Raw genomic sequence first — 25,680 nt, 5'->3', positions numbered from 1 at the left:
ATTTCTATTCCTACCACAGCACGACTCATTCGTACGTTCTGCACTATTTTGTGAGGAACACACAACAGGTTTGATGCAAAAACAAACAAAAAAAGAGATAAGAGAAAAACAATTTCTCCGTTTGTAAAACTCAATCCTATTATACTCAGAACATTTTGTGCCAAGGATAACACACAAATAGGTTTCAATCTGCCTTTTGTGCCTGGACGGAAACCGTTTATCTAACGTTTCTCTCTCAGCGTCCATTGTACTGTATGTAACACTGGACCGAATTCGATGCATTTTTGTTGCCGTCAACTTGGAATTACTTGCGAATTCGTCAATACTGAACAATAAATATAATACTGTTGTATCTACACACATATATACAAATGGTACTGAACATTCGAAGACATTGAACAGTAATAATGACTTCCGTAGGGTAAGTAATAAGTAAATTATCCGTCAACATTGCCTTTGTTTCAACTCTGTTCGATACGAGGAAGTATAAACAAAATCTTCGATTTTCTCCGTTTATAGTATGTTCATAGAAGAAAGAAAACTCCTTTTGTTTAGCTAGCATTTTAATTTTCCTGTTTGTTTATTTTATGTACATTTCGTCTGTTAAATCTACACTTATACAATTTCCGTATATTTGTTTGCCTGGATTATAACAATAGCAGCCAATACAGTACAAACGAAGAAAGGGAAATTGCTACTATATTCTTTGTGGAGGAAACTTTTTTGAAGTGATTTACTTTATACTTATGTACAATGTGCTATTCAAATCTAGCTTTGTACAATATCCACAATTTACTGGGGGTGATTTCTTAAGCAGGAAAGGAGTATAAAATGAGTACAACTTTAACAAATAGGGTGCTTGTGTGTTTTTTTTTAAGTGTTTTTCGTACAACGCTAAGCGTTTTAAAATAAATAAACTCTCGGGAGAAATGAAGGAAATTAATGTAAGCTCTTCCACACACGAACACACACACATAATGGTTTACACTGTTTTGACTTCAGTTTTACTATACCAAAGCTCTCCTCGTATGTGTGCTCGGAAGCAAACAAATAAAAACAAGTAGTGGATTTGGTCGAGGACCAATCGTGGCAAAAACGTACCTACAGGTTGCCTCTATATATATAAACAGTCGCACCTATCTCCTGACTTTCCCACGCAACATCTCATTTCTTCCATGCCGACGTACCTACTTTTCCTTCATCTGACTTGCCGAGCTTGGGAAAATTATTTTCCATATAGTGGGTTTGATAGTGTTCGGTCAAATCGTCTTGTACGAGCACTTGCTTACACACCTGGCATACTTCCAGCTTCGTAGACACATTATTGTTGGACAATTTGCCCTTCGCCGAAGATCCCGTTTTTGGTCGATTTTTTTCGTCCTGGCAAAACACCAAATATAGTTCCTATGACCGAAATAAGAAAGAAAAAACAACTGTAAAACTGATCGTCAAAACACGGTATCGCTTACTTACCTGTTGCTTAGCGATCGATGGCAGTAGTGCGATCAGTTCGGGAAATATTTCCAGGAAACGGTCACCAAGTGCTATTTTGCAGTGATCGTAGTAGGCCGATGCTTCGTACTGCCCATCACGAAACATCTGAGATATGGTTCGAAATTCCATCAACGCGTCATGACTTTTCAACGCTTTTTGGAAGTGTGTCACTAGCACCTACATCGTATGATGGAAAAACTTGATTTACTTTTTTTTACTTACATCTACCAGAGTCTGGTCTGGATGTCGAGGCGACAGCAGTCCCGACCGGAGTTCAAACCCAACCCGGACTGTTCCCTCTTGTAGTGTGAGGACTGATTATCCAACTACGTGGTATCAAACAAGTTTAGTAAGCCATTCGACGGCCGGCTTGACCGGTGTGGGTCTTTAAGCCAAGACAATATCTGGCAAACAGTATGTAACATAATCATTTCATAGCATGCGAACCAAAACTATCTACAATTGCCGGCTTGATTCGGATCATTTGGTAAACCGAATCTGATAGTAAAGTTTTTAAATAAAATCGTGAAGGCAACCAGTTGACAAGGACGAATGAGGAGCATCATTCAAAAGAGGCGATTGCTTGATTTAAACATGTGTGAGCATAAAAAAATGCGATCGTCAAGCGGTAGCGATCTTCACAACCGCAGGACATATGGGGGTAAATTTAGTCAATGAAGTCAATCAATGGCAAGCCATCACCATTAAGGTTGTCCAGCCAAAAGAGGGACAAGACAAAAGAAATTAGAAAAGCGTATTGAGCGTACTTACCTGATTTCTTTTGCTGGCGTTCGACGGAGAAGCATAGCAATGCGCCGGTAAGATGTTGTACGATTCACCCGTCGAATTCGTAAACGTCATGTTGTTCATATTCCGTGCCACCGAGTTTAGTTTCACATTGCCAAAACCTGGCGGAGGTGCCGGGACACGTTTAACGTGCACATTTTCAAAGCCTGGTGGCGGTGTACGTTTTGGCCCCGCGGCCAGTGCAAACTGAACACTGTTCGAATTGCCCAGCACGGGGAATGCATTGTTGGGCGTGGAGGAGGCAACGTGGTTGTTGTTATTGTTTGAATGATACTGGGATGCTGCTGCTTGATGTTCCGATGAGCTTTGCCCATTGAATTTAGTTTGCTGCTTTTGCTGCTGTTGTTCCTTGCTACGGTCTTTCGTTGCTCCCGTGCCTTTTTGTACGAAATCACCATTGCTGTTATTATTGTTACGCGTATCAACCGAACTAGCCGTGACGGAGAGCTCCTTCTGCTTCTTATCGCTCGATTTTTTACCAGTTAAAGCGTTCAGATTCACAAAAGCAGTTTCATCTTTTAAATTTGGCGCTGGCGTTGGTTTTTTTTTGCCTGAGGTGCTGTTGGAGGCTGCCGAAGCATTGGCACCACCGCTGGATGCTCCCGGAGCCCAAGATACTGGTTTCACTATTCCCGTTTTGGAACTGCTTTCCCCGAGCGATGGAAATGCTTTGGTTGATTTCACGCTGGGTACGGAAGCTTGAACCGGTGCCGCTAACGGCTTTTTAGCATCCTTGGCAGAGATGGTCGTTACCTTCGAAACCGCACCCGTCACGGACACATAATCGTCCACCAAAGCTCGATGTTTCGCTGATATTGCGTTAAGATTGACCATCGTCGACGTTCCGCCACGATCATCCATGTCGGCGTACACATCACCACCAGCTTTTTTGTTCGTACCGACCGATCCCTTACCAGCTGAACCGGGTAAAGCAGGAAAATCGGAAGCGTTTGATTTCTTCCCGATTCCGTTCGATTTCGAACCGCTCGATCCCGACGGTCGGTTAGAAACGTGAATCATCATGCTCGTCGTACCCGATGAGGCAGCGGACGGGGTAGGTTTTAGCAGTGAACTGGCCGTGATTTTACTGCTAAATCCTTCATTCAGACTGGTCGGACCGGTCGTCTCCCCTCCGCCCGATCCGAGGGCCGGGAAGTTTTCTTTCGTCCGCGCAAGTCCCGCTGCGCCATAAATACGTTGCCGTATCGTGACGTTATTCGGTCGAAATACTGGATTGGGCGCAGAACCACCGAGAGTGGGAAAGTCATGTTCGTTCGTAGCATCTATCACCTTCTTTGGGTGTTGCCTGGTCGTATGATCGCTTGTCAGGTCCAGATTGTCCAGTTCGTGCTGTAACGTGTCGGCTGTTGAGGATGCTAGAGGGCCAGCGCGCCCACCACCACCACCACTTCCTCCACCACGACCCACTCGAGAACGGCTCGATGAAGGGCCAACTCCTCCTGAAGAAGCTGCAGAATGTGATGTACCGGCGTTTCCGACGGCAGCCGCTCCCCCGTGACGTGGCGCATACGTAAACTCAAGCTCTAACGTTCTGGTTTGCTTGTTTGCTAACCGATTCATCGATTTACCATGCACTGAGGCGCGATGGGCCCGCAAATCGATCTCTGTTCGAAACACTGATGTAAATTGCTCCTGTTCACACTCACCCTCTTCGCAGAGGAAATGATCAGTCCGGAAGTGGTCGCGTAACGATACGTAATCTCTACAAATTAGATAAAAATTCAACATTATAGCAACAGTTAGCAAAATAAAAGCTTGAGTTCTCTTACCCGTAGAAATAGTTTCTTCCATCCGCGTCACAATAATGGCAGAAGAAATGATCTTTTCGAAGATGACGGAACAGTTCATCCTTATCCAAAAATCGCGTATCACAATATTCACACAGCGGATGTCCCCGATGACCGACCTTATCCGGATCGCCTTTGCGACGATGCAAAGCTAACTCCTGCCGATTGTAGCAGCGCCGTTCCGAAGAAAATACTTTCAAATGTTCCGTGCAGATGTCACAGTAGAATAACTCGTGCTGCTTTCGTACGTGTTCGCGCAGCATTTCAAATTTAGGAAAGTTTTTATGATCGCACCTAAAAAAAATAGTTTACAGACGATCAGCGTCGTTTGTATGTGTTAGCCATGTGTGGATGTGGTTTAGCGCAGCGCATTGATGGACTTTTTTACCAGCAGCTCGGAAACTGCTGCCAACACTAAATGCTAAATGGTTTCTAATGCTGAGATTGCCAATGGGTTATTTGGCGCATGTGGGTTGTTGCTCTTACCGAGGGCATTTGTAGTCCAGCAGATCAAAGTAGGCTTGCTGAACTTCTGCGTCGGTGAAGCAGATGCGGTATTTTTTGTCATACAGTCCAGAACGATTTTTCACATCAAGCTGTTGGTACGGTGCCAGCGTTTTGGAAAAGATAACCTGTAAAAGGGGACGCAAAAACGGATGAAGTCTTAATGTACTCGAGAGTGAGAGGTTTAAGACAAGCATTTTGGTTGTATACCTTGGCCAGATCTCTACGGCAGATAGGGCAATCGTTCTGCTGGCACAACACTCTAATGCGAGTAGAGCACTCGTAGCAACACAAGTGATCGCATTCGCCAATAGCGAAGAAGACGATCGGCTTGAAGCACACCACGCACAGCATTTCCGTCGTCTCGGCTTCAGAGACGGCGGCTTTTTCTTGCACAGCTTTCTGCCGATTATTGGCCATGTTTACGGTCTCTCAGTTTACCCTTGGAGAAATGCTAGATATTTTTTAAACTTTATCTCTCACCACAAACACACACACAAACACACGCCCACTGTTGCTCAATATGTGAAATAGCAACTATTCCCCACTTTTAGCTTGACCGGATTTGCCGAAAGTAGCTGAGCACCCAAACGCGTTCGCTGACAGCCGGAGGGATTCTATGAACAGCTCGCTAACCTTAAGCGAGATGAGGTTACGAAAGACGATAAACCGCGACACGTACACGTTGATTCTGCGTCCAATGGTCGTGTTCTAGCACTGGCTGTTGTTGTGGAGGAGCTAAGAATGTTGAAACTATTCGGGTATGCCGTTTGCTAGCGCCAGAAGTATCAGGTTTCTATCGGACGATACGGAATCGGAAGCTGAAATCAGAAGATTTGCTTTAATAGACGATTTTTTCCTCGCCGTACGGCAGCATATCAACACTCACGCCTCCAACACGAAAAGGAATTTTTGACAAACTGCAAAACTGTCGTAGGACGAGGTGTCTCTATAGAGGTGTGTTGAGGAGCAGGATTTTTGTTTGTTAGTTCTGTTCGATGACATTATTTTTTAAAATTTATCCTTTTTATTCTACTACAAAGCCTAACTGTTCAAAGATTTTTTGCTCAGTAATAATTTTGCAATCTGTTTCAATCCAGCTGCCTTTTTGGCTGTATATTCACCACCTACGGTTTATCGTTCACCAACTGTTATTACCACCCCAAGTGCATTATTTAAACGCACCTCGGGCATGGTGTGTTGACGTTGTTGTTGTCAATTAACTGTCATTTTGGGATAGTTTGTGACCGTGCTGCCAGCTAGATATAACTTTCCAAACAAATGTATAAAATATGTATATGCTAAAGTATTTCACTACACATACAAAGAAAAAATGTAGCAATAAATGATGCAATAGTTATTACAATTTTTAAATAAGTCGCAAGCTTTGCTCCCTTCCCAGGAGGTCCAAAAATTTGTAAATGTATCGTATGTCACGGCAGCAGTGCATTTGCGCAACACTGCCACAGGAACAGAAGGACGCAAGCACAGGCATAAAAAGAAACAGAATTGCAAAACGAGCAGAGCTTTTCGGTACGACGACAAAACAAGCAAGTGAAGTAAAAACAAATCCTGCTGGCCAATTCGCAAATCCGATATAGATTTTAATAGTGAAAAAAATCGTGCCCAGCCAGGGAATGTGAGCTACAGCAGAGGGATCGTAGTGCAATGCGGGTTCGTTAATTGAATGGTCGGAGCAATCAGTCCGATGATTCAAGCGTACTGCTGGGGCTAATATGAGTGGTGCCCCTGGCTCAACTATACATCATATGCTGATGATGGTTCTCTGTGTGTACATCGTCGTAGGGCGTGTTACGTGAAAACATTTTTGTGTGTGCCATTTCGTGCAACAGATTAGCCAGGATTGCAGGTGTAAAGGGTATAAAGAAAGTGCTAGGCCATCGGTAGTGATAGAAATGTTTTTTGGATTATACCTTAAATTTATGCGTCATACATATGCGCTTTACAAGAGACACAATGTATTCATCCTGAGCTTGTTTTTACGCTCTCCATGCAGAATTACTTCTCGTATTGTTCTATTACCTTCTTTGAGGATAAAAGTCATAAGCAATTGAGAAACAAATTTTCCCCAAAAACAGCAGCTAATAGGTTCCGCAACTGAACTTCAAAGGATGTCATGAAATTTTAATCCAATTAATCTAAGCTTTGTCTCTTTACCAGTTTCACTTTCTTTCACCTCGAATCGATTCAGCAGCGATAACAGTTTGGATAAGGTTTATCCTAAATTTGATGCCATTGTTTCCAGCAACACGATAAAAAAGGAATGAAACAACTCATAATCCATTTATGAAAAACAATAGTAACGAAACGATTAATCCTTCGAAAATCGTGAATGCATATACCAGCAAGGTGTCATTAAAGCGTGAGGTGTTGTGTTCATATAAATAAATCTGAAAAGTGGAATGAGTATTTTTAGAAATTATGGAACTCAACATCACGGGCAATCGCGTCGATAAGCCGTACCACAGCAGACATCCTCACATCAACGTAAACATTAAATTTGATTAAGTGAATTGAATTGGGCGAAAAAAAGGTCAAAACGGATAACAAAGATCAGCAGAAGCAAAAAAACATTAAGAGAAAAAGCGAAAACATGAACAGAAAAGACTTCGTTTGTGTTATCAAAGATGCTCTCAGTTAATGCTGCGTTAAAAGCATTAATTATGAAAAATGGGTGAAAGGTTTGGCTTTATTCTAGTGAAAGTGTAAAGAGCTATGTGCGCGAAACAATCGAACAATTTCGATTCTACTGCTACTGTTAACGTCGTCGTTTGCTAATTGATGTTGTTGGCGCGTTTGGTGTGGCCGTACTGATAGATTTACATACAATCCATAACTACAATCATCACCATGCCGGAGCTTATTGGTGTCGGGGAGTTCCTAGAGGAGACTCGGGAGGACTACAACTCTCCGACAACGTCCACATTTGTGTCACGTATGGCACAGTGCCGGCAAACCATTGCTGCACTAGAAGAGGTAAGCATTGCAAATTCTTGATGGGACAATATACAGTGCCCTTTAAAAGCTTGAAACAATCTTATGACTTAGACTCGAACTTTGCGATCAGCCGTATTAAATATAATTATCGGTTCCCCAAAACGGGACGGTTTAATCGTGAGTAGGTGGTATGGAATAAATAATTAACCGTCTTCCAAATTCAAAAACATCTTCACTTGACTGTGTGCACGTATGCATATGCCATATAAGGTTGGAGCTCTGCTTGGCACGTGCAACCTTATAAATAATGTTGCTGTATAGCTGTACACCGGATGAAATTAATTATTACTTCTACAGTTGTACATATATAACAGAACTGTTGTCTTTTTGTCTTTTTCCCATCCAAATAGACGCTGGATTTCGATCGTGAAGGATTAACAAAACTGAAGAAAGCTGTTAAAGCCATTCACAATTCAGGAAACAGTAAGGTTTCTTCCCCCGGAACGAAAACCTACACACACGGCAAAGATAATTACTAATCGCAAAATTCCTTTGCAGCCCATGTGGATAATGAGATGTGCTTGGTGCGAGCACTGGAACGGCTCGGATCGGTTGCACTGTCAAAGGAGGAACCGGACATCGGAGCAGCGTTCCTGAAGTTTTCCGTAGTAACCAAAGAGCTAAGCGCATTGATGAAAACATTGGTTGGTATAGTAACGCGCAGGTTTTTGTTTATAGTCCATGTAGCCTTGATGGTAAAGAACAAAAATTGCCTTTTTTCCTATTTGGTAGATGCAAAACATCAACAACATTGTGATGTTTCCCGTGGATTCGCTGCTCAAGTCAGAGCTGCGCGGGATGAAAGGCGAAATGAAGCGACCCTTCGACAAGGCGGCCAAAGATTACGATTCCAAACTAATGAAAATCGAAAAGGAAAAGAAGGCACTCGCGAAGGAAGTTGGCATGATGCGAACCGAGGTAACACCGGCGGAAATAGCGGAAGAAATCGAGAAAGAGCGCCGTGTGTTTCAGCTGCAGATGTGCGAGGTAAAATAGAATAGAACAAAGCTACTGTTGGCCACAAATATCGATAAACTAACAATTAATTGTCCAACTGCTCTCCCATTGTAGTATCTTATAAAATTTAATGAAATTAAAACCAAAAAAGGAATCGAATTGCTGCAACACTTGGTTGAATATTATCATGCTCAAAATAAGTAAGTATAAAACGATTTCCCAGCAAGATAAATGTCTTCATGTTTCCTGTTTGCTTTAGTTACTTTAAGGATGGGCTAAAAACGATTGCCCACTTCGGTACCTACATCGAGGAACTCAGTATTAAGCTTCAAACCATCCGTCACAAACAGGACGAAGAACGTCGGAAACTGCTCGAATTGCGCACCCTGCTACGATCTACGCCCGACTTTGACCGTGTGGAAAATGTCCCCCCGGGCGATAAAGGTGGTGCGGTCGGCTATTCATTGCATCAGCTGCAGGGCGATAAAAATCATGGCATTACGCGCAGTGGCCACCTGTTGAAGAAAAGCGAAGGAAAAGTGCGCCGCGTGTGGCAGAAACGACGGTGCCGTGTGACGGCCGACGGATTCCTAGACATTTGCCATGCGGACGAAACCAAAGCGCCGACACGGGTCAATCTGCTAACCTGTCAGATAAAACCGCTCGCCGACGATCGAAAGGGCTTCGATTTGATTAGTTGTAAGTATGGCACCAACATTGCTGCTTGGAAGAGAAGCATCAAATGCACTATTGTTGTTTTTTCCCATTTGCAGATAATCGCTCCTATCACTTCCAAGCGGAGGATGAAGCGGATCAGAAAGCCTGGATGTCGGTGTTGATCAACTGCAAGGAAAAGGCTTTGGCGAAAGCGTTCCAGCATGCCAATCCGCAGATGAGTCCGAGCTTAATAGAGCTGCAAAAGACGGTCATTAAACACATACAGAACTTGCCGGGGAATGATCAGTGTTGTGATTGTGGTTCCCGCAACGATGTTACGTGGATCAGTTTGAACTTTGGCATTCTGGTGTGCATCCAGTGTTCGGGCGTGCATCGGGATCTAGGCGTTCACCATTCGCGCATACAAAGTTTAACGCTCGATAATCTGACGACGGCTCAGCTGCTGGTGGCCCGTGCCATGGGCAACAATGCGCTGAATGAGGTGATGGAGGCTACCCTTGCACAGGGGAAGCTTGCGCCTGAAAGTTCTATGTAACTATTTCCCGTTTTTCACGTTAATATTAAACGCTTGCAAGGAATGTTAAAAACAAAATATTTTTATTTTATTTTAGGGAGGAACGTTACGATTTCATTCGTGCGAAATATGTTGCCAAAAGGTACGTGATGCGAACGTGTGCGGATGATCGAGATCTTAGAAACGATCTTGAGCAAGCCATTATCAACGCTGACCTTGGCCAGCTGTTGCAAGTTTGGGCGGAGGGTGCTGATCTTACTTGTGTTTTGCCATCTTCGGTAAGAGTCCACACCATAGCGTAGATCGAATGACCCAGCAACAATTTTTTCTCATTCAAATTTTCCCATTTCTTGTGTTCCGTAGGACTTTGGCGAAACCGCTCTTCATTTAGCGGTACTGCGCGAGATGGGCTCAACACTGCACATAGTAGACTTTCTCATCCAAAACATGACAGCGCAGGGTTTGAACAAGCAGACCAATCCACCCGGCCCGATGGAAATGAGTGGCAAAAACACTGCCCTGCACCTATGCGCGCTGCACGATCGTCGCGAATGCATGAAGCTGCTGCTCCGTTCTGGCTGTGATTGCGATATTCGTAATTCTCAGAATAAACTAGCGCTGGATATTGCCAAAGAGATGGGAAACGAAGCTTGCAAAGAATTGGTAAAGCGTGCGAAACGATCAGACGGCGGTACAAAAAATGTTTAACCATTTTTCATTCGTTTCGTTTTCTTTCGCTGCAGATTGAACATGCCATGAAGAGGGAAAAGAGTGCGTTTGACCATATTAACACAGACTGGAACATACACGACGACGGCTCGACGGACTTTTCCGACGACGATACGGCACTGATGGACGAACGAAAATCGCGCTCCCGTCCGCCAAGCTTTGTTGGGGGAGATTCACCGGTAGCGTTACGATCGCGATCGTCCACGTGCGACTCGATACAGAGTGGGTCCAGTCCGAGCTCGAGCTGCAATCCGAATGCGGTGCGCGATCCGCGCCAGATACCACCAATCCCCTCCTCCGGTACGAGTCCAAAACAGTTCAATACGTCCGCATCATTCTCCTCGCATTATGCTAGCGGCAGTGGCACTAGCGGTGGGTCGGTGTCGAACGTTGCACCCACCGCGACCGGTTCTAGTCCCATATCTAGCAGCACCGGTGGCATCACCCGGCAGGGAGTTGCTGCCACGTCGCAACTAACCTCCACAAGCGTTACGCCGTTTAATGTGTCCACCAGTAAAAAGCCATCATCTGGTTTGTAATCCATCTCGTCTAACCATTCCATCCACTTAGAAACTCAAACTAGAACAAAGCACGATTTTTTATCTTTAGTTTGCGACTGTTCTAACGCATGTGTAAATGTTTTAAAATTTTCAGTAAATTTAGGCTCACTGAAGAAACGTACGGCACCGGCACCACCACCAACTACGTACGGAACATTACCACACGCGCCACGCCATTCGCAGAACTTGGAAAACGAGCTGTTCGGTGTAGCGTCCCAGCACGGCTTACATGGACTGCATCACCACCATCATCCGGATATGTACAGCACACTGCCACATTTGCGAGGATCCGATCCGGCATCGAACAGTAGCGCATCGTCCGTCCCGGCCGCACTGCTGTCGAGTGAGATTCGCGGTGGTTCGACGAAATCCATGCAGGCACAGCTTCAGTTTGATAACAAAATTTTCGACCGCTACGAACCGTACACTTCTGCTTCAGCGGCCGTAGTCACGGGTGGTGCGGGCGGCGGAAGCCGAGATCCAAACTTCCTGAGCACATTCACTGGTGGCCATAAGCGGTCCCCCAGTGGCGAATCACTTGGCCGAAATTTGGGTACGGGTTACGATGCGCGCGTAAATCCCATTTTTAATGCATTAAACCATGATTCATGTATTGTTTTTGTTTACTCTTGCAGCCGGTGCAAAACTAGTTCTGCCACCAGCTGGTGAAATTCCGCAGCTAAAGCCTGTGTCCAACCGTCCCAAGCAATCAATCCCTTCTCAAGTGGCCGGAACAATCATAGGCAACTCAGGTAAAGTTTAAAAAAAAATCATGCAAATATGACGAGCAGAACAAACACGTAGATAGCTTTCTTATCCGGGAAAATTCAACCTCGCATTTTTGGTATTCAAACAAAGGTGTTGCACCATGTTATAGACTCTAATTGTGTTTGGTTTACATTTTGTTTTAGAAAAATCAACTTCCAACGGACAATCTAATGAAAGCTTGTCCTCCATCGATGATGCTATTGTTATGAGACGGAAGGTAAGCATTATCGTAGATTATTTCTTGCTGTCAGGACTTATGTAATTGGGCTTTTTTTTCTTGACCCCAACAAAGACGAAAGGACCTACAGCAGCTGTGGACTATGATACAAGCATGGATGGAATTGCGAAGGGAACGGTATATGCAGACTATGATACTTCTGGTATACGAATAAACACGCTAGACAACTCGGTTGCATCCTCATCCGGGGGTAATATCGATTCTGCCAACAGTAGCTACAGTCGGAATGATAAGAGCGGAAGCACTGCAGGGTCAGCCGGGTTAGATTCTTTTAACTTATCCAGTAGAAGTTTTGTAAGTACACTCGTGAGCCAGCAACTGCTGGAAAATCATCCACTAATATGGTTTTACACCATCCCATCTTCCAGACCGGAGCATTACGACGGTGTCGAGCACTCTACGACTGTAACGCGGACAATGACGATGAGCTGGAGTTTAAAGAGGGTGAAATACTGCTGGTACTAAACGAACGAACCGATGACGAAAATTGGATGGAAGGCCAAATCGAAGGAGACAGCACGCGGCGGGGCATGTTTCCAGTCAGTTTTGTACAAATGATGGACGATTAAAGGGCATTTCGATTAGTGAGGGAGAGAGTTAACACACACACAAACACACACACACATACACCAGCATTACTGTTCCTAGTCCCCCCAAAAAGAAGGAAAACCACCACCCATTCTATCACTCTGACCAAATGCTTGACAAGAAAGCATTAATTGGGTGATTGCGAGGAGTAATAGTAGGTGAAGGAAGTTAGTTGGCAAAGAAGAGTAGAAATCGTCTTGTTTTCTTGCATTTGTTGTTATATATATTACACAATCGTTCGTTTCCATTCTTGTTTATAATTTTACTCGATAAATCGATGTTTATGCGAAGAGATTTCATCAGGACGTGGTGAGGCGCATCTGCTCCCGCTTTTTCTTTCATAACGTTTCTACATATTTATTTAAACAACACAAAAACTAAACATACACATACGTACGTATATACTTAGTGGAGTCATCTGTGTAAAATGGGAGTATGTCGTATGTCGTTCGTACACGGGCACAAAGATCCTTTCGGGAAAAAAGATCGTTGATCAATTATTTTTTTAACTGACGATATTCACAACTCTTTCTTTCGGCTGTAACGAACGTTTGATTGTTTTTACTCAGTAATAATTTTAAAATTTTCACCAATAAAAAGCAGCAGAGGTATTTATGAAAGACTATAGAGAAGGGATGGTGTTTATAGCTTGATCCAAAACATTTCCTTACCAACAAAATGTGTTAAAGCCAGCCAACCGATCGACAGAAGGATACGATCGATGCTACCCAGAAAAAAGGAGAGAGCGATCATTAATATTTAAATAAAAGTAAAAACGAATAAATTCCAGTAAATATGAGTAGAATGGAATGGCAACATTTGCGCCGCGTTTCACATGTAATGCGGTGTTGTAATACAAAGCAAATAGTGAAATCTATTTATAAGTTTTGCCAAGTAAATTAACTGGCGAATGAGAACACATTTCATTATATTGTTAAACGTTGAGCATCATACAAAATAGTATCGCGCCGGTATGAAGAGAAGATAAATACATATATAAGATGTATATGTGTGTGTGTTACAAAACTTCAATCAAATGGAAATTACACGTGCCAGTATGTATAAAAACAAGAAAACTTTGCGAAACAAATACAAATCTAATCAGTCATACTACGATGGAACTATACACAACAAGACTATAAACTAGTGTAGTGTAGATCGTCTTTTATTTCGCGACCATAGAAATAAGTTACCTCGAGTATAAAGCAGCACATTATAGAGAAGGACGTACGGCAGCAGTTCACACAATTTAAAGCGTCAAATGCATATGATTGTTAGCGCATTGTTCAAATGAGTATCATTTGAAAATCAAATGAGTATTGTTTGTGTGACGATGTTTTGTGTTTTACCAAAATTCAACATTGAAAAAGTGTAAGTAGTAGCTGTGAGAAATACGGTATTTGGCTTCGAAACTAACCGAAATAGTACAGAGCATCAGAATAAGTGTCACAGTGGTAGGCTCAGGATGTTTTAATACAACTAAGTAGTTGCTAGCAGAAAAGTGTCCATGGTTGATTCATTCATTCAGCATACTACTATTACTATGACAACTACTACCACTGCTACTAATACTACTACTACTAATAATAATAATACTAAAACTGCTAACAGTATAAAATGCAATAAATTATAATCGTACAAACACATTAACAAGAATTACAAAATCAGCTAATTAGTTACTGAAATCATAGTAGTATTTATTGAATAGAATGTTAACCTTATTATAGTATATCTTCTAACGCGATTGTACTAAGTGAAGTAAATGTACAGATTTGATTGTTAGATCAGAAAACGAAGATTTGAATTTAAACACCGCAGTTAATTTATATCCGAAATTTTATGATGCTCATTGTTCTGATTTTCATTCTCTGATCTTCATTTCATTCGAAAGAAATGCTTGATCCGGGACATGATCGGCTCGGCCAAATTTCGGATGAATGAACACTATTAAATTAAAATTGTAAATCAAATACGGATTAATTGAGGATTCTATTTTTCCACCTTTTATATCTTAAACAAGTGCATCCTAAAGGGCATTTGCCGGATTGGTATTGAATGGAGTGGAGTTTTCAAAGATGTGTGTCGGTGGGTAATTCCTGCCCGTCAGGAATGTGTTCTTGAATCAGATCGTCGACACCGCCGCCATTCTGAGATGGATCCATCGGTACGGGACCGTTGTTATTTGCTGGACTTCCAAAATGGATTGTTTCTTCCCTGTCCAGAGGAATAGAGTCAAGTTGTAATGGTAAGATTTGAACAGCTAAAGGTTCGGGGTGTTTATTCTTCTTTTTCTTACCCATTTTGAGGAGCCGCTAGAACAAATGTTAAAACAGTTGACAAAATAGCAACGATTGCCACAAACTTTCGGTTAAACATGCTGACCGATTTTAGCTCGCAGTTTCCTACGATTTCGTACAAATGTCGTGCTGCTTTTAGTTTTGTCTGTTACTTATATATTCCAATTGTGACATAAAAAATAATTCCAAACAAGAATGAACAAGAGGAAAAAATAGTGACCTCAAACTTAGCGGCAATTTAACCCATTTATACGCAAAGCACAGTAGATTGTTTGTTCGGACACGGTGACTGCACAGACGCGGTAAAAAATCTATAACCGATTCGGCCGATTGGGATGAATAATGAAAAAAGCTCATACTGCGCAATTTACTTTGTGCAAGTTCATCAGCACTGGCATTTCCATTTATACGCTTCGTTTTGAATTACTTCACATTTTTGTACAGTCTTGCTTAACATTAACATACGCCATACTTCTAAACGGTTACACAATCCTTTGGAAGAGGACATTAATTTCTTCCCCTCGGAAGCCGGCCTCACCACCGATCGAACGCAGTTTGCCCTTCGTCGAATCCTTCTTCCAACCGCCGACCGGATCCTTCAGCAGGAAGGTGCGCAGCTTCTCGCGGATCGCATCAAAGTGGGGTCCAACTTTCATGATTTCGTACAGCAAATCTTCCACGCACAGCATGCCCAACGAACCGAACAAATCTTCCACCTGTTTGTTGGACGTCAGCGGCACGGGATGCTTCGTTTCGACACCGGTTTGAAGGCAACGCAGCCGGACGTACTTGTACAGCAGTGCCTGCACGACGGTTATGTTCGGATAGCCCCAGATGACGAACGGTTCTACTACCTTCAGCTGTGCGATGAGCTCGTGCGTCAAGCGATGCAGGGTGGCGGACCGTTGTACCGGAAGGCCGAGCCGAACCAGCGTCTTCAGTACCTCCTTGTTGGCGATGACCTTACTGCCACGGTGGCGGTACACTAGCACCAGCTGATTTTCCTTGTACTTTACCTCCTTCTTTGGCAGCACGCCTCTCTTCAGGAAGTTGCGTTTAATGCGCTTTGCATCGCGCTCGGAGATCCGAGATTGGGCCACAAATGTGTTTACCTTCCGAAACGAGGTGCGCTTCTTCTTCGCCGGCGGATTTCCATCCGAACGTTTGGCCAGCTGCTTCAGGCGTCCCTTACGGTGAGTTAACACGCTGATCTCTTCTGAGGGAAGTTTATTCGGAATGGCGTACTGTTCCATAATGTCCTTTTTTACGAATTAAGACGGAAAACAACTGTGCGGCTTTATTTCCACGTGTTTTCACCCAAAACAAAGGCAATCAGTCAAACAAATCTTCCGACACATTGCGAACCATCGTCCGACGAGTGACAGGTCGACAAGTTTTCAACTCGATATAGTGTACACGGTCACCTGACAGCTAGCCCAAAATTAGACACCGAAGGAAAAATCAAAACATTGTGATAAGAATTGCTAGAAGATCAAATTTCTGACACAAATCGCTTGAAACAGAGAGTTTTGTTTCTGCGAATCTTCATGTTGGTAACAATTTGAAACGTATTCCATGATTTTTTGACAAGCTTGCCAAAAGACCCAAGCTCCAGTTTGGTGCCAAGACATCGAGAGCGAGAGAGAAGGGAACGGAGGAGAGCTGGTTCAGGGACGATCGTGCGGATACGCGACGTAATTGGGCTTTAATTTTGTTTTATAAAAGTACTCACGAGTGAGTTTTAACTAGATTATCTTTTAAAATGGTAAGTTTGACACATACCTTTGCTGCAAATGAGCCATTATTTTGAGAAGTTTCCCGATGATCCTTACAGAGTTACCAGGATGAGGAAGAACAGGTGGGATCGTTTCCGAAGGATTTTGGATACGGAGATTTTGAACACGAAAGTGACGGAACTCGGGCGTCGGACGATAAGCCTCGTATCCTGTTGATGGGGCTACGCCGTTCCGGCAAGAGCTCCATCCAGAAGGTTGTCTTCCACAAGATGTCGCCGAACGAAACGCTCTTCCTGGAGTCGACGAACAAAATCGTCAAGGACGACATCAACAACAACAGCTTCGTGCAGTTTCAGATCTGGGACTTTCCGGGCCAGATTGATTTCTTCGACCCAACGTTCGATTCGGACATGATATTCGGGGGCTGTGGGGCACTGGTATTTGTTATCGACGCCCAAGACGATTACGTGGAGGCACTGACCAAGCTGAACCAAACCGTCACCAAGGCACACAAGGTCAATCCGCGCATCAAGTTCGAGGTGTTTATCCACAAAGTGGACGGTGTGAGTGACGACTTTAAGATGGAATCCCAGCGAGACATACACTCGAGGGCGACGGACGATTTAATCGATGCGGGACTGGAAGGCGTTCATTTAAACTTCCACCTGACGTCCATCTATGATCACTCGATATTTGAGGCGTTTTCAAAGGTGGTTCAGAAGTTGATACCTCAGCTAGCGGCACTGGAAAATTTGCTGAACCTCTTCATTCACAATTCTGGCATTGAAAAGGCGTTTCTGTTTGATGTGGTGTCGAAGATCTACATAGCAACCGATGCGACACCGGTGGACATGCAAAGCTACGAGCTGTGCTGCGATATGATCGATGTTGTTATAGACCTTTCCTGCATATACGGGTAGGTAAAGTAACGACATAACGACAGAACAGCAGCAGATGGTGGTGTAGTCTTACCATCTTCTAACTCTTTTTCTTTTTTATTTCATAGCTCCCGGGACAATCCGGATGTGCCCGCGTTCGACAACCAGAGCTCAAGCATTATCAAAATGAACAACAGCACGGTACTGTACCTCCGCGAGGTGAACAAATTCCTAGCCTTGGTGTGCATTATTCGGGAGGAAAGTTTCTCCCGCCAGGGTGTGATCGATTACAACTTTCTCTGCTTTCGCGAAGCCATCACGCAAGTGTTTGAGTTGCGTTTCAAGCACCAAAAGCTCGAGGCCATCGAACAGGACTCGGACAATTTGGAAGACCTAAGAGATTTCGAACGGGGCGATGTCATATCGTCCATGAAGCGATTCCAAGATTAACTCTCCTCAACTGTTAATTACATTTCTCGGCGCGTGGAACCTGTTTAAAAACTAAATACTTGTGTAAAGTGAATAAAAAACTTTCAGGGAACTGTGCAAAATAACCATTCGGAAAGGATATTAATTTCCGTCAGAGCAGATGCGACAGGCGATAGGGCAGAAGAGTTTGTTTTACAAATGTTGGGTTTTAAAGTTATGATTTTGTTTTTGAAAATGTTTATACATACATAATATACGCGAGTAAAATAAAACATCTATGCAGTGTTGTCTATAGTTACCTTTTTGTCTTTCCTAAGTTCCAGATTTCCGTACTTCGTGGGAGAGTACAATCATTTTCTCGTGGGTCTCGTGTGACCCAGAAGACACACATGGATTTTCTTTTATTTGTGTACTTCTGTGTTATTCTACATTTTCTTTTTAATTGTTTCCTTTGTCTCTTCGCACTCTTACAATCATTTGTAAACCTTAAAGTGCTTGTGTGTAGCGCCTAGCACCCGAAATCTTCATACTTAGTATTTCCAATAATATTCACTTAATGTCTAATGCGGGCGAATGAGAGAAAACATGATTACATGATAATAGGACAATAATTATAGGAATGGGAGCAAACGATCAAACAGACGAAACGGAGGTAAATGAATGAAGTACTGTATCGCGGGGAACAGAAACGGGGATTTTGAGCATCTTTACGGTTAGAGCTATTATGGTGAGCATAGAATGCGTCCAGTGGAAAGTGTTAATACGTGAAACTGGTCTCTAGGGACCGTCGGCGTTGCGTTGACAATTGTATAATTGGCCGAATGATTGTCCCTGATGTCTATACAATGTGTTATTGAAAATGTTTAATGCTCATTTTGGATGGTTCTGAATGTCACATCAGCAGCAGGCACAGCAGGAAAAGCGTTTCTTTTATAAAAAGAACCTTTGTAGAGGAGATGATTGTAAGCGATCCTCGTCGAGTACGAGAGATGAATACGTTTGATAAGGCAAATCTGTCGCGGAAAGTTCGCTGCAGTGTGTCCAGTAACCGTATTGGTAATCTGCTGGTTTGCGAGAACTCTGAACTTAAACCGAGGGTGAAAAAAACCACAAAAAATGTTGATAAAAACAACACATGGGCAGCGAAACATGCGTTTCAACAATTTGGACAGTTCAAACGTAGCTCGTCCTCCACTACCAATTTTGCTTTGCTGTTGTATACAACAATGGTGGCGTTTTTGTTTGTTCTTGTTTTGCCATGTTTTGGCGAGATTTTGTATAACTTTGTGAAATGCTCACTCATCATATCCCTGAGACCAGAGGCGTGTTCCGATGCTTGTAAAGTTAAACGATGTCGTGTCCAAAAATGCGCCTGTTCCGTTAATTTCCATTTTCTACCACAACAAAATTGGTGGAAAAAACACGTACACCAGACGCGGAATCGCTAGCACAAACCAACAATGGCCTGCCCCAAAAAAAGTGGTGCAGATATAAAGCAACAATGTTGCTTGTGCTTGTTGCGCTGCGACGCGTGTCTGTTTTTTCTGTTGCTGCTACTAACTTCTACGCAATATCAGTATGCTTGTCGCTCTTACTACTTGAGGCACTTGTGTGTTTGTGTGGTATTCATGATGAAGGTCCAGCCTAACAAACGTCTTCGCTTCGCTTCCGGCAATGCTTAGGCTCCACATTGCTCAGACTCCTTGCTTTTAACATGTTTGAAACGACACTTTACTAAAACACACACACAACATCTGGATGAATTAGACGTCCTCTACATTCAACGCTAAGATTGCGCTTGGCGCAGCATATGCACAAAAGCCGTGCAGTAATAAACCAACGAAGAAAAAAAATTCTAAATAGCAAAACGTAGATAGAAACTGTAGAACAGCTGTAGGAAAAGCAAACGAAAGGCAGTTTGTTTTTCAGTCAGCCGATCCTTTTGTTTTGTCCTAGCTTAGGTGTAATTGCTTCGCGTGTTTTGAGCCAACTTGCCATCTTCTGCAACTCTTGGGGCTTTGCATTGCTTTCGGTGCTGCAGACCTTAAGCGTACAGCGCAAGAATGTCCTGGATGGAGCTCTTGGAACCAAACACGAGTGCAATGATGCCGAACACCATCACGATAACATTCTTCCACACGATCCAGTTGCCGGGTCCGAATCCTTCCTCCCAGTATGTAACCATCTCGATGACGATCGGGATCAGCAGGCCGAGGATCGAGAAGCAAAATGCACCGATGAGACCAATGAACGGACCGATGGTCGGTACAGCGACGGCTAGCAGAACGGCGGCAGTAACGAGAATGGTGCGCATCACGTACTCCACCAGCCTCGGTCGTTTGGTGAACCGATCCTTGATGGCAACCCAGCCAATATCGAGACACACGTAGAACTGGAGTCCAAACGTACAGTACACGGCGAGCGCGATTAGGATCTTTACAGCTTGAGCGGGACTGGAACAGAAATAATGCCAACTCGTTAAATACCACCCAATATACTCATGGACAACCAGCTTGGGAGAGAACTCACATTTCATCGACCGGTAGATTGAGGGTAATGCTGCCTGCCGCCTCATCACCATACTTCACGTAACCGAGGAAACCGAGCAGGATGTAGATCAGTGTTACACCAGCCATACCCTGGTTCAGCACACCACAAATGCCGATAAAGTTCTGGGGCGTTTTCATCTGGTTCTCCAACGGCATCACCACACCGATAGCCTCCATCGCAAAGATCACAATGGCGAAGAATGCGGGCCATTGCATTACAGGCAGAAAGAGTGGGCGCGAATCGACCGGCGGCATATCGGTCACCAGATAGTAGAACGTAATGCCCAACCCAACACCCATAAACACGTTCGCGACCATCGAAACCGGCGCAAGGTACTTCAGGTTCGGCACCCAGGATAGAAGGATAAGCGGCACAAGTAGCAGCGCGATCATCACGCGCAGGTTCAGCGGGCTGCCGTAGTAATGCTCAATCACTTGCTGGAAGTTGGTCGCAATGATGACTGTATAGACGGCACATGTACCGAAGTACGTTATGAAGAGTCCGTATCGGATGCAGTACGACGTTGGCATGCCAAAGCGACGGCCCCATTCCGGTCCATTCTCAAACGCAACCTCGGCAATCTCCGAGAAGCTCATTGCCGTCCGATGCGTGCGACGGTAGAGCGTGTGTCCACACTTGACCAGCACGTACGCACAGTGCGTGCAGATGAAAGCGGTGAAAACGGTAGCCAGGATACCTCCAACCAGACCAGCATAGCTGAACGCGACCGGCATCGCCAGGATGCCCGTACCGAGCGAAGCCTTCAGCAGATGCGTTAACGTTTCGCCATCACTGTAGAGCGGAGCGGAGTAGAGGTAGAAAGTCAGAAAAGCCCTAACAGGGTAAAAATTGAAGATTTGAAACACTCACGTCGTAGGATGTTCTAATTTCCGTTCTTTGAACGGATCAAACTGTATTGTACCATTTGCCTCGACATCAGATTTGGCGGGTGTAAACTTGTACCTGTGGAAGAAGAAGAGAGATCGAATCCGTTTTCCATAAGTGATCAAACAAAACGGACAGGCTTATCATATCATTAGGGTCTCGTCTAAATGAGTCTGTCCATATCCCAAACCTCTTTCTGACACACGTTGTTGAATTGTTGCATCAGCCACTATAGCCCCTAATGCCCCAATCGAAGCGTAATATTTATTTTCCCACTACTTTCACCCCTCAACTCCCCAATTGCCCAACGAGAGACATTCACCTGATATCCATGTCCATTTTTTCCTCATTGTTATTGTTATTGTTGTTTGAAGATGCCATGTTAAAGGTTTTGCTTCAGAACCTGGGCGCGTGGGTCAGAATATGGCTCTTTTTGCTTCAGAAAGCTTTCGCTAGCGTTTTCTTCCACAACTTAACGAAAAAAAACCTTGGACACACGTGTACCATACACAAAACACTACACAGATGTGACCTTTCTCACAAACAACACTTATCAACATAAAAATAAACACACACACAAAAATTCACCAACAAGACCCAAAACGGCCAGAAGTCTTTTGCCGATGGTGAGTTACTTCTTCAAAGTCCTCCTGCTCGGTGGACGACCGTTGGCGTACTGACCACAGCGAACGATTTTTATCCTGGTCGTTGGCTCTCGATCGTCCAGCAGGCGTTTCGTTGCTTCAGCGAAAATTAAACCATTCCGCCAATCTCCCCATAAATGTGCTTCCCCCGCCCTCCTGCAGCAAGTGCTGGACCTCAGGGGGTTTTGTTGGGCATGTACGACTCTCCATGAACTGCAGTTCGTACAAGATAACATTTTTCGACCCTCTGCCCTGCTTGCTGCTTCTCTTTGTGGACTTTTCACAGCAAGCAGACACAACTGCAGCGCAGAGTGGAAAAAATCCGCGAAGTGCCGATGGGGAGGGGAGTTGGGGGTTGAAGTAGAGGAAGAACGATACGAGGATAATTTTTGGGCGGTGGCTCCAACTCTCTCAGGAGCAAGGCGTCTCGTCGAACGACAGGGAACGACAGAGACATGCGCAAGTGTTGTTTTTCGACCATTTCTGTCGGTGGTATACGCAGTGGTTTACCTCTTCGGAGCTGTTATTAACTGCCAAGCCACCTTTCCCGTCCGTACCCTTTTCTGATACATTTTTCCACGCTGCCAGTTGAAAATTTCATCCCACCGAACAGGACAGGACGGTCTAAAATGCGAACAATGCAAACCCTTCCCTTGTCCGGAAATTGCGACGAAATATGATTGAACCACAGACACAGTGTGTTATGGAGGACTTTGGAGGTAGTCCACAAAGAGAGAAAAAACCAAACAAAACACGTAAAGCGACATTGCATCGACTGCTGCATATCGCTGTCCCACCATACTGCCCCCTACATTATTAGTGGTTGCATTTTCCTTGGCCCCACACGATACTCCCTCTTTCTTGTCTTCGCGGCACAATCGTCTCAACCCTCGAGCGAATTGAAGTGCACCAGAGACAGAGACAAAAAGGGGAGAAAGCGGGTGGTACACTTTTCCTTCTGCGTATGCAAAGCAGCCAGTTACGCATGCATTTTTGATGAGATCGTTTCGCAAGGTTCTTGATGCATCGCTGCGTTGCAACTACGATCACGTGAAACTCGAATTAGGTGCAGACCAAATATGAAAGCCCAAAATTAGACATAATCAACACGGGATTAGGAATTGAAGAAAGAACCAGCTTGATCGGTCTATGGTGAACGGTCATGGAACACGATGGAGAGGGTTCGTTTTCTATGGTTCATTAAAATCCATCGTTTTAAATGCGTTACATTGAAAACATTGAAAATGTCTCGTAATCAATTTCTGTTGCGAAAGATCAAATTAAAATTACTAAAAAGTCTCTCTTAACATAAATACGACTGCCAACATCTGAGTACATCGAAATGTCATTTTGCGCAGCTCTTGGTGGTTTTCTTGGGCGATTTTTCTCCCATCTTCTCACCTTTCTGTCTCTCTTCACTTCTTCCAAAATGATCTTCCAGGATGGGAATTAATTTATTCCACCAGAAGACCGCTCTCGGCCCACGACACCTCCAGATTGTGATCCACCAATAACCGTGAAGAAGATGATGAGTTATTCCTTCTGCACACTACATCCTCATTTCCTTTCCTCTTATTCTCTTCTTCCATGACTCCCTTGCTATGTTCCCCGATCGATACCGGGAGGTTCGAAATATCGATTTGTTCATTATCAAATTTTTCCTTCACTTACAAGCGAGTGGCACGCAATGGCACGAAAATTGTCCAAAAAGAAAATGCAACAACGAATCAACTACAAAAAAGAAATCGTTCCGATGCCGGAGAAGGAAGACAGGCAAAGGTCTCGAAAGCAAAGATAAAATCACCGGTAAGGTCGGAGGTGATTCAAGAGAGAAAGAGGAGTTTTTCTTGTGCAGGATGGAGAAGATTACCGGTTGACCAATCGTGGCGTGAAAACCAAATCGGGAACGCAAAGAAATACACCAAAGGTACCTCGGTCAACTGCAAAAAGGATCCCTGGGACAGTAGCGCCCGGTACTTGGTATCACAGGAGATTTATTTTTGCAATTCCGCTTTTACTCTACTACATCAGACGTTAAAAATGATTTCGAAGTCACTAAACGCCCTCCAGAGAGAGAGAGAAATAGAGAGAGAGAGATAGAGAGAGAGAGAGAGAGAGAGAGAGAGAGAGAAAGAGTTTTGAGGATTATCAAGAATTGGGCAACGGTTTCCCGCAGCGATTTCAAATACACAGAGCTGTCTGGTCTTTTTCTGCGTGAGTAAATATGTGAGGTTGCATCGAAAAGTTTACATTACCAACAAACAAATAAAAAAAAGGAACGATCATCAGGATCTTGCAATCAATTATCATTAGACCATTTATAGTGTTCAGCACAAGGCACTGACAACTTGGAACTTGTGTTTTAATGAACCTTCATTCGTTGGTTGTGTGTCACCTGGCTTGAAACGAGCCGATGTTACAACAATTTATAAACCCCGGTTGCACAACTTTAATCATCCTTCTGATCCCCTATACACCCAAAAATACCCATTTGCATCTTTGCTAAAAGAGCATGACATAAATTTTGTTGATTAATACTACCCCGCAGTGAAAGTAGGCTTTTGTAATGCAATTCTTCTCAGGATGCAACAATCCTGTCGGATCTGGGGATGTGTCATACAAAAATCGTTTAAAATATTATCATTGCATGATTGCGAAATATTAAAAGAAGCCTTGTCCATTCTTCTTTTGACGATATTTCGCAAGCCCTCTGGAACTCAGCATGCATTAGGACACCTGTTGTGCTGGTCCTGCTTAACGAACATTTTGGAACTATTTCGCAGTTTCGCTCGACCTCATTTTCAAACATTCAGTCTTACGCATCGTACAAGGTAACAATTCATATTCTTTCAGTGTCGTAGTATCCTGTGTCCAGATGTTTGTAACAAAATTGCTCACTGGACTGTATAATCCCCACTTAAAGTGCCGGAGATATCGCTCATCAAACCTTTTTTGCTGGAGGTCTTCACGGTCACGAAACCCTCATAGTTAGTAATGTATGTTCAACTTACACAGTGGCTCCGTTCTTTCCATCCTGAGGCAGGAACGTTTCCATTTCCTGCGGAGGCGGTCCCGTGTATTCCTGCGACGAGAAGCAGCAAAATAAAGGGAGATTAGGTTAATGCACTAGGCCTGCAGTATGCTGTGAAACTCTCATCGTGCGACCACTTACGTTCACCATTTTGCCGTCGTTGTTTGCGCTACGGTTTGTTGTAAATCCCAGGACTTTCTACAGCTCTTGAGCAGCTCCTAAAGTGTTGGATTAGTGCTGAAAATATAGAAAAGATGGAAACAATAATATCAACACTCGTAAGGTTTTACGGAATGCGTAAGACTGGCAACAGAGCTTGTTGTTTTATTCGTGCTGCAATGCTCCAAATGCACCAAGTTTTCCTCCCTCTGAGGCTCAATTGATGGCAAATAACTAGCCACAATCATTCTATGACCCGCTTTTTAGTTGTAGGATTTTAATCGATCGTCTCTTATAGCCGAAGACTAGATGCCAACTGAGATCAGCGCGATTGCCGTCTATCTGGCGGGGAAGGCTTTCACAGACACAACACTGTGGGGTGTAATTGGAAAGTAAGCAATTATTGAA

General features: G+C 43.8%; 5 protein-coding genes across 6 annotated transcripts in view; 2 read left to right on the top strand and 3 right to left on the bottom strand.

The window, feature by feature from the left end:
- LOC126561553 (E3 ubiquitin-protein ligase ZNF598) overlaps positions 1 to 5,049 on the bottom strand; it is a 66,209-nt gene extending 61,160 nt beyond the window's left edge. Inside the window, exons 1-6 of the mRNA XM_050217772.1 lie at positions 4,824 to 5,049; positions 4,596 to 4,741; positions 4,092 to 4,403; positions 2,266 to 4,024; positions 1,474 to 1,671; positions 1,162 to 1,404 (exon numbers count right to left, since the gene is read on the bottom strand). Coding sequence (XP_050073729.1) covers positions 1,165 to 1,404; positions 1,474 to 1,671; positions 2,266 to 4,024; positions 4,092 to 4,403; positions 4,596 to 4,741; positions 4,824 to 5,033 — 2,865 coding nt within the window. The 5' untranslated portion in view covers positions 5,034 to 5,049 and the 3' untranslated portion in view covers positions 1,162 to 1,164. The remainder of the gene's footprint in view (positions 1 to 1,161; positions 1,405 to 1,473; positions 1,672 to 2,265; positions 4,025 to 4,091; positions 4,404 to 4,595; positions 4,742 to 4,823) is intronic.
- LOC126562835 (60S ribosomal protein L7-like) overlaps positions 1 to 16,214 on the bottom strand; it is a 93,261-nt gene extending 77,047 nt beyond the window's left edge. For both annotated transcript variants that reach the window (XM_050219425.1, XM_050219424.1), the window contains exon 1: positions 15,426 to 16,214. In XM_050219425.1, the coding sequence (XP_050075382.1) occupies positions 15,443 to 16,213 (771 nt within the window). In that variant the 5' untranslated portion in view covers position 16,214 and the 3' untranslated portion in view covers positions 15,426 to 15,442. The remainder of the gene's footprint in view (positions 1 to 15,425) is intronic.
- Positions 7,458 to 12,668, top strand: LOC126563526 (arfGAP with SH3 domain, ANK repeat and PH domain-containing protein). Its single transcript, XM_050220171.1, has 15 exons — positions 7,458 to 7,610; positions 7,982 to 8,054; positions 8,130 to 8,275; positions 8,364 to 8,618; positions 8,703 to 8,788; positions 8,848 to 9,287; positions 9,362 to 9,797; positions 9,878 to 10,058; positions 10,144 to 10,443; positions 10,524 to 11,040; positions 11,164 to 11,622; positions 11,705 to 11,821; positions 11,981 to 12,054; positions 12,130 to 12,369; positions 12,444 to 12,668. Exons 1-15 carry the CDS (start codon positions 7,485 to 7,487, stop codon positions 12,642 to 12,644), a joined length of 3,651 nt encoding a protein of 1,216 aa, XP_050076128.1. The 5' UTR covers positions 7,458 to 7,484; the 3' UTR covers positions 12,645 to 12,668.
- A 293-nt stretch (positions 16,215 to 16,507) lies between the features above and the next one.
- Positions 16,508 to 18,024, top strand: LOC126561203 (ras-related GTP-binding protein C). The gene is made up of 3 exons (XM_050217150.1): positions 16,508 to 16,513; positions 16,795 to 17,612; positions 17,703 to 18,024. Exons 1-3 carry the CDS (start codon positions 16,508 to 16,510, stop codon positions 18,022 to 18,024), a joined length of 1,146 nt encoding a protein of 381 aa, XP_050073107.1.
- A 2,009-nt stretch (positions 18,025 to 20,033) lies between these two features.
- On the bottom strand, positions 20,034 to 25,327 carry LOC126562206 (proton-coupled amino acid transporter-like protein pathetic). Its single transcript, XM_050218649.1, has 5 exons — positions 25,255 to 25,327; positions 25,094 to 25,164; positions 21,424 to 21,516; positions 20,533 to 21,345; positions 20,034 to 20,456 (listed from the first exon to the last, which is right to left on the bottom strand). The coding sequence occupies exons 1-5, from the start codon at positions 25,261 to 25,263 to the stop codon at positions 20,048 to 20,050; spliced, it is 1,395 nt and encodes a 464-aa protein (XP_050074606.1). The 5' UTR covers positions 25,264 to 25,327; the 3' UTR covers positions 20,034 to 20,047.
- Between the last annotated feature and the right edge of the window lie 353 nt (positions 25,328 to 25,680).

This window comes from Anopheles maculipalpis, chromosome 3RL (assembly GCF_943734695.1).
Source record: "Anopheles maculipalpis chromosome 3RL, idAnoMacuDA_375_x, whole genome shotgun sequence".
NCBI classification, from domain to species: domain Eukaryota; kingdom Metazoa; phylum Arthropoda; class Insecta; order Diptera; family Culicidae; genus Anopheles; species Anopheles maculipalpis.
The sequence above is the reverse complement of the archived record's forward strand: the minus strand, read 5'-3'. Positions and strand labels throughout refer to the sequence as shown.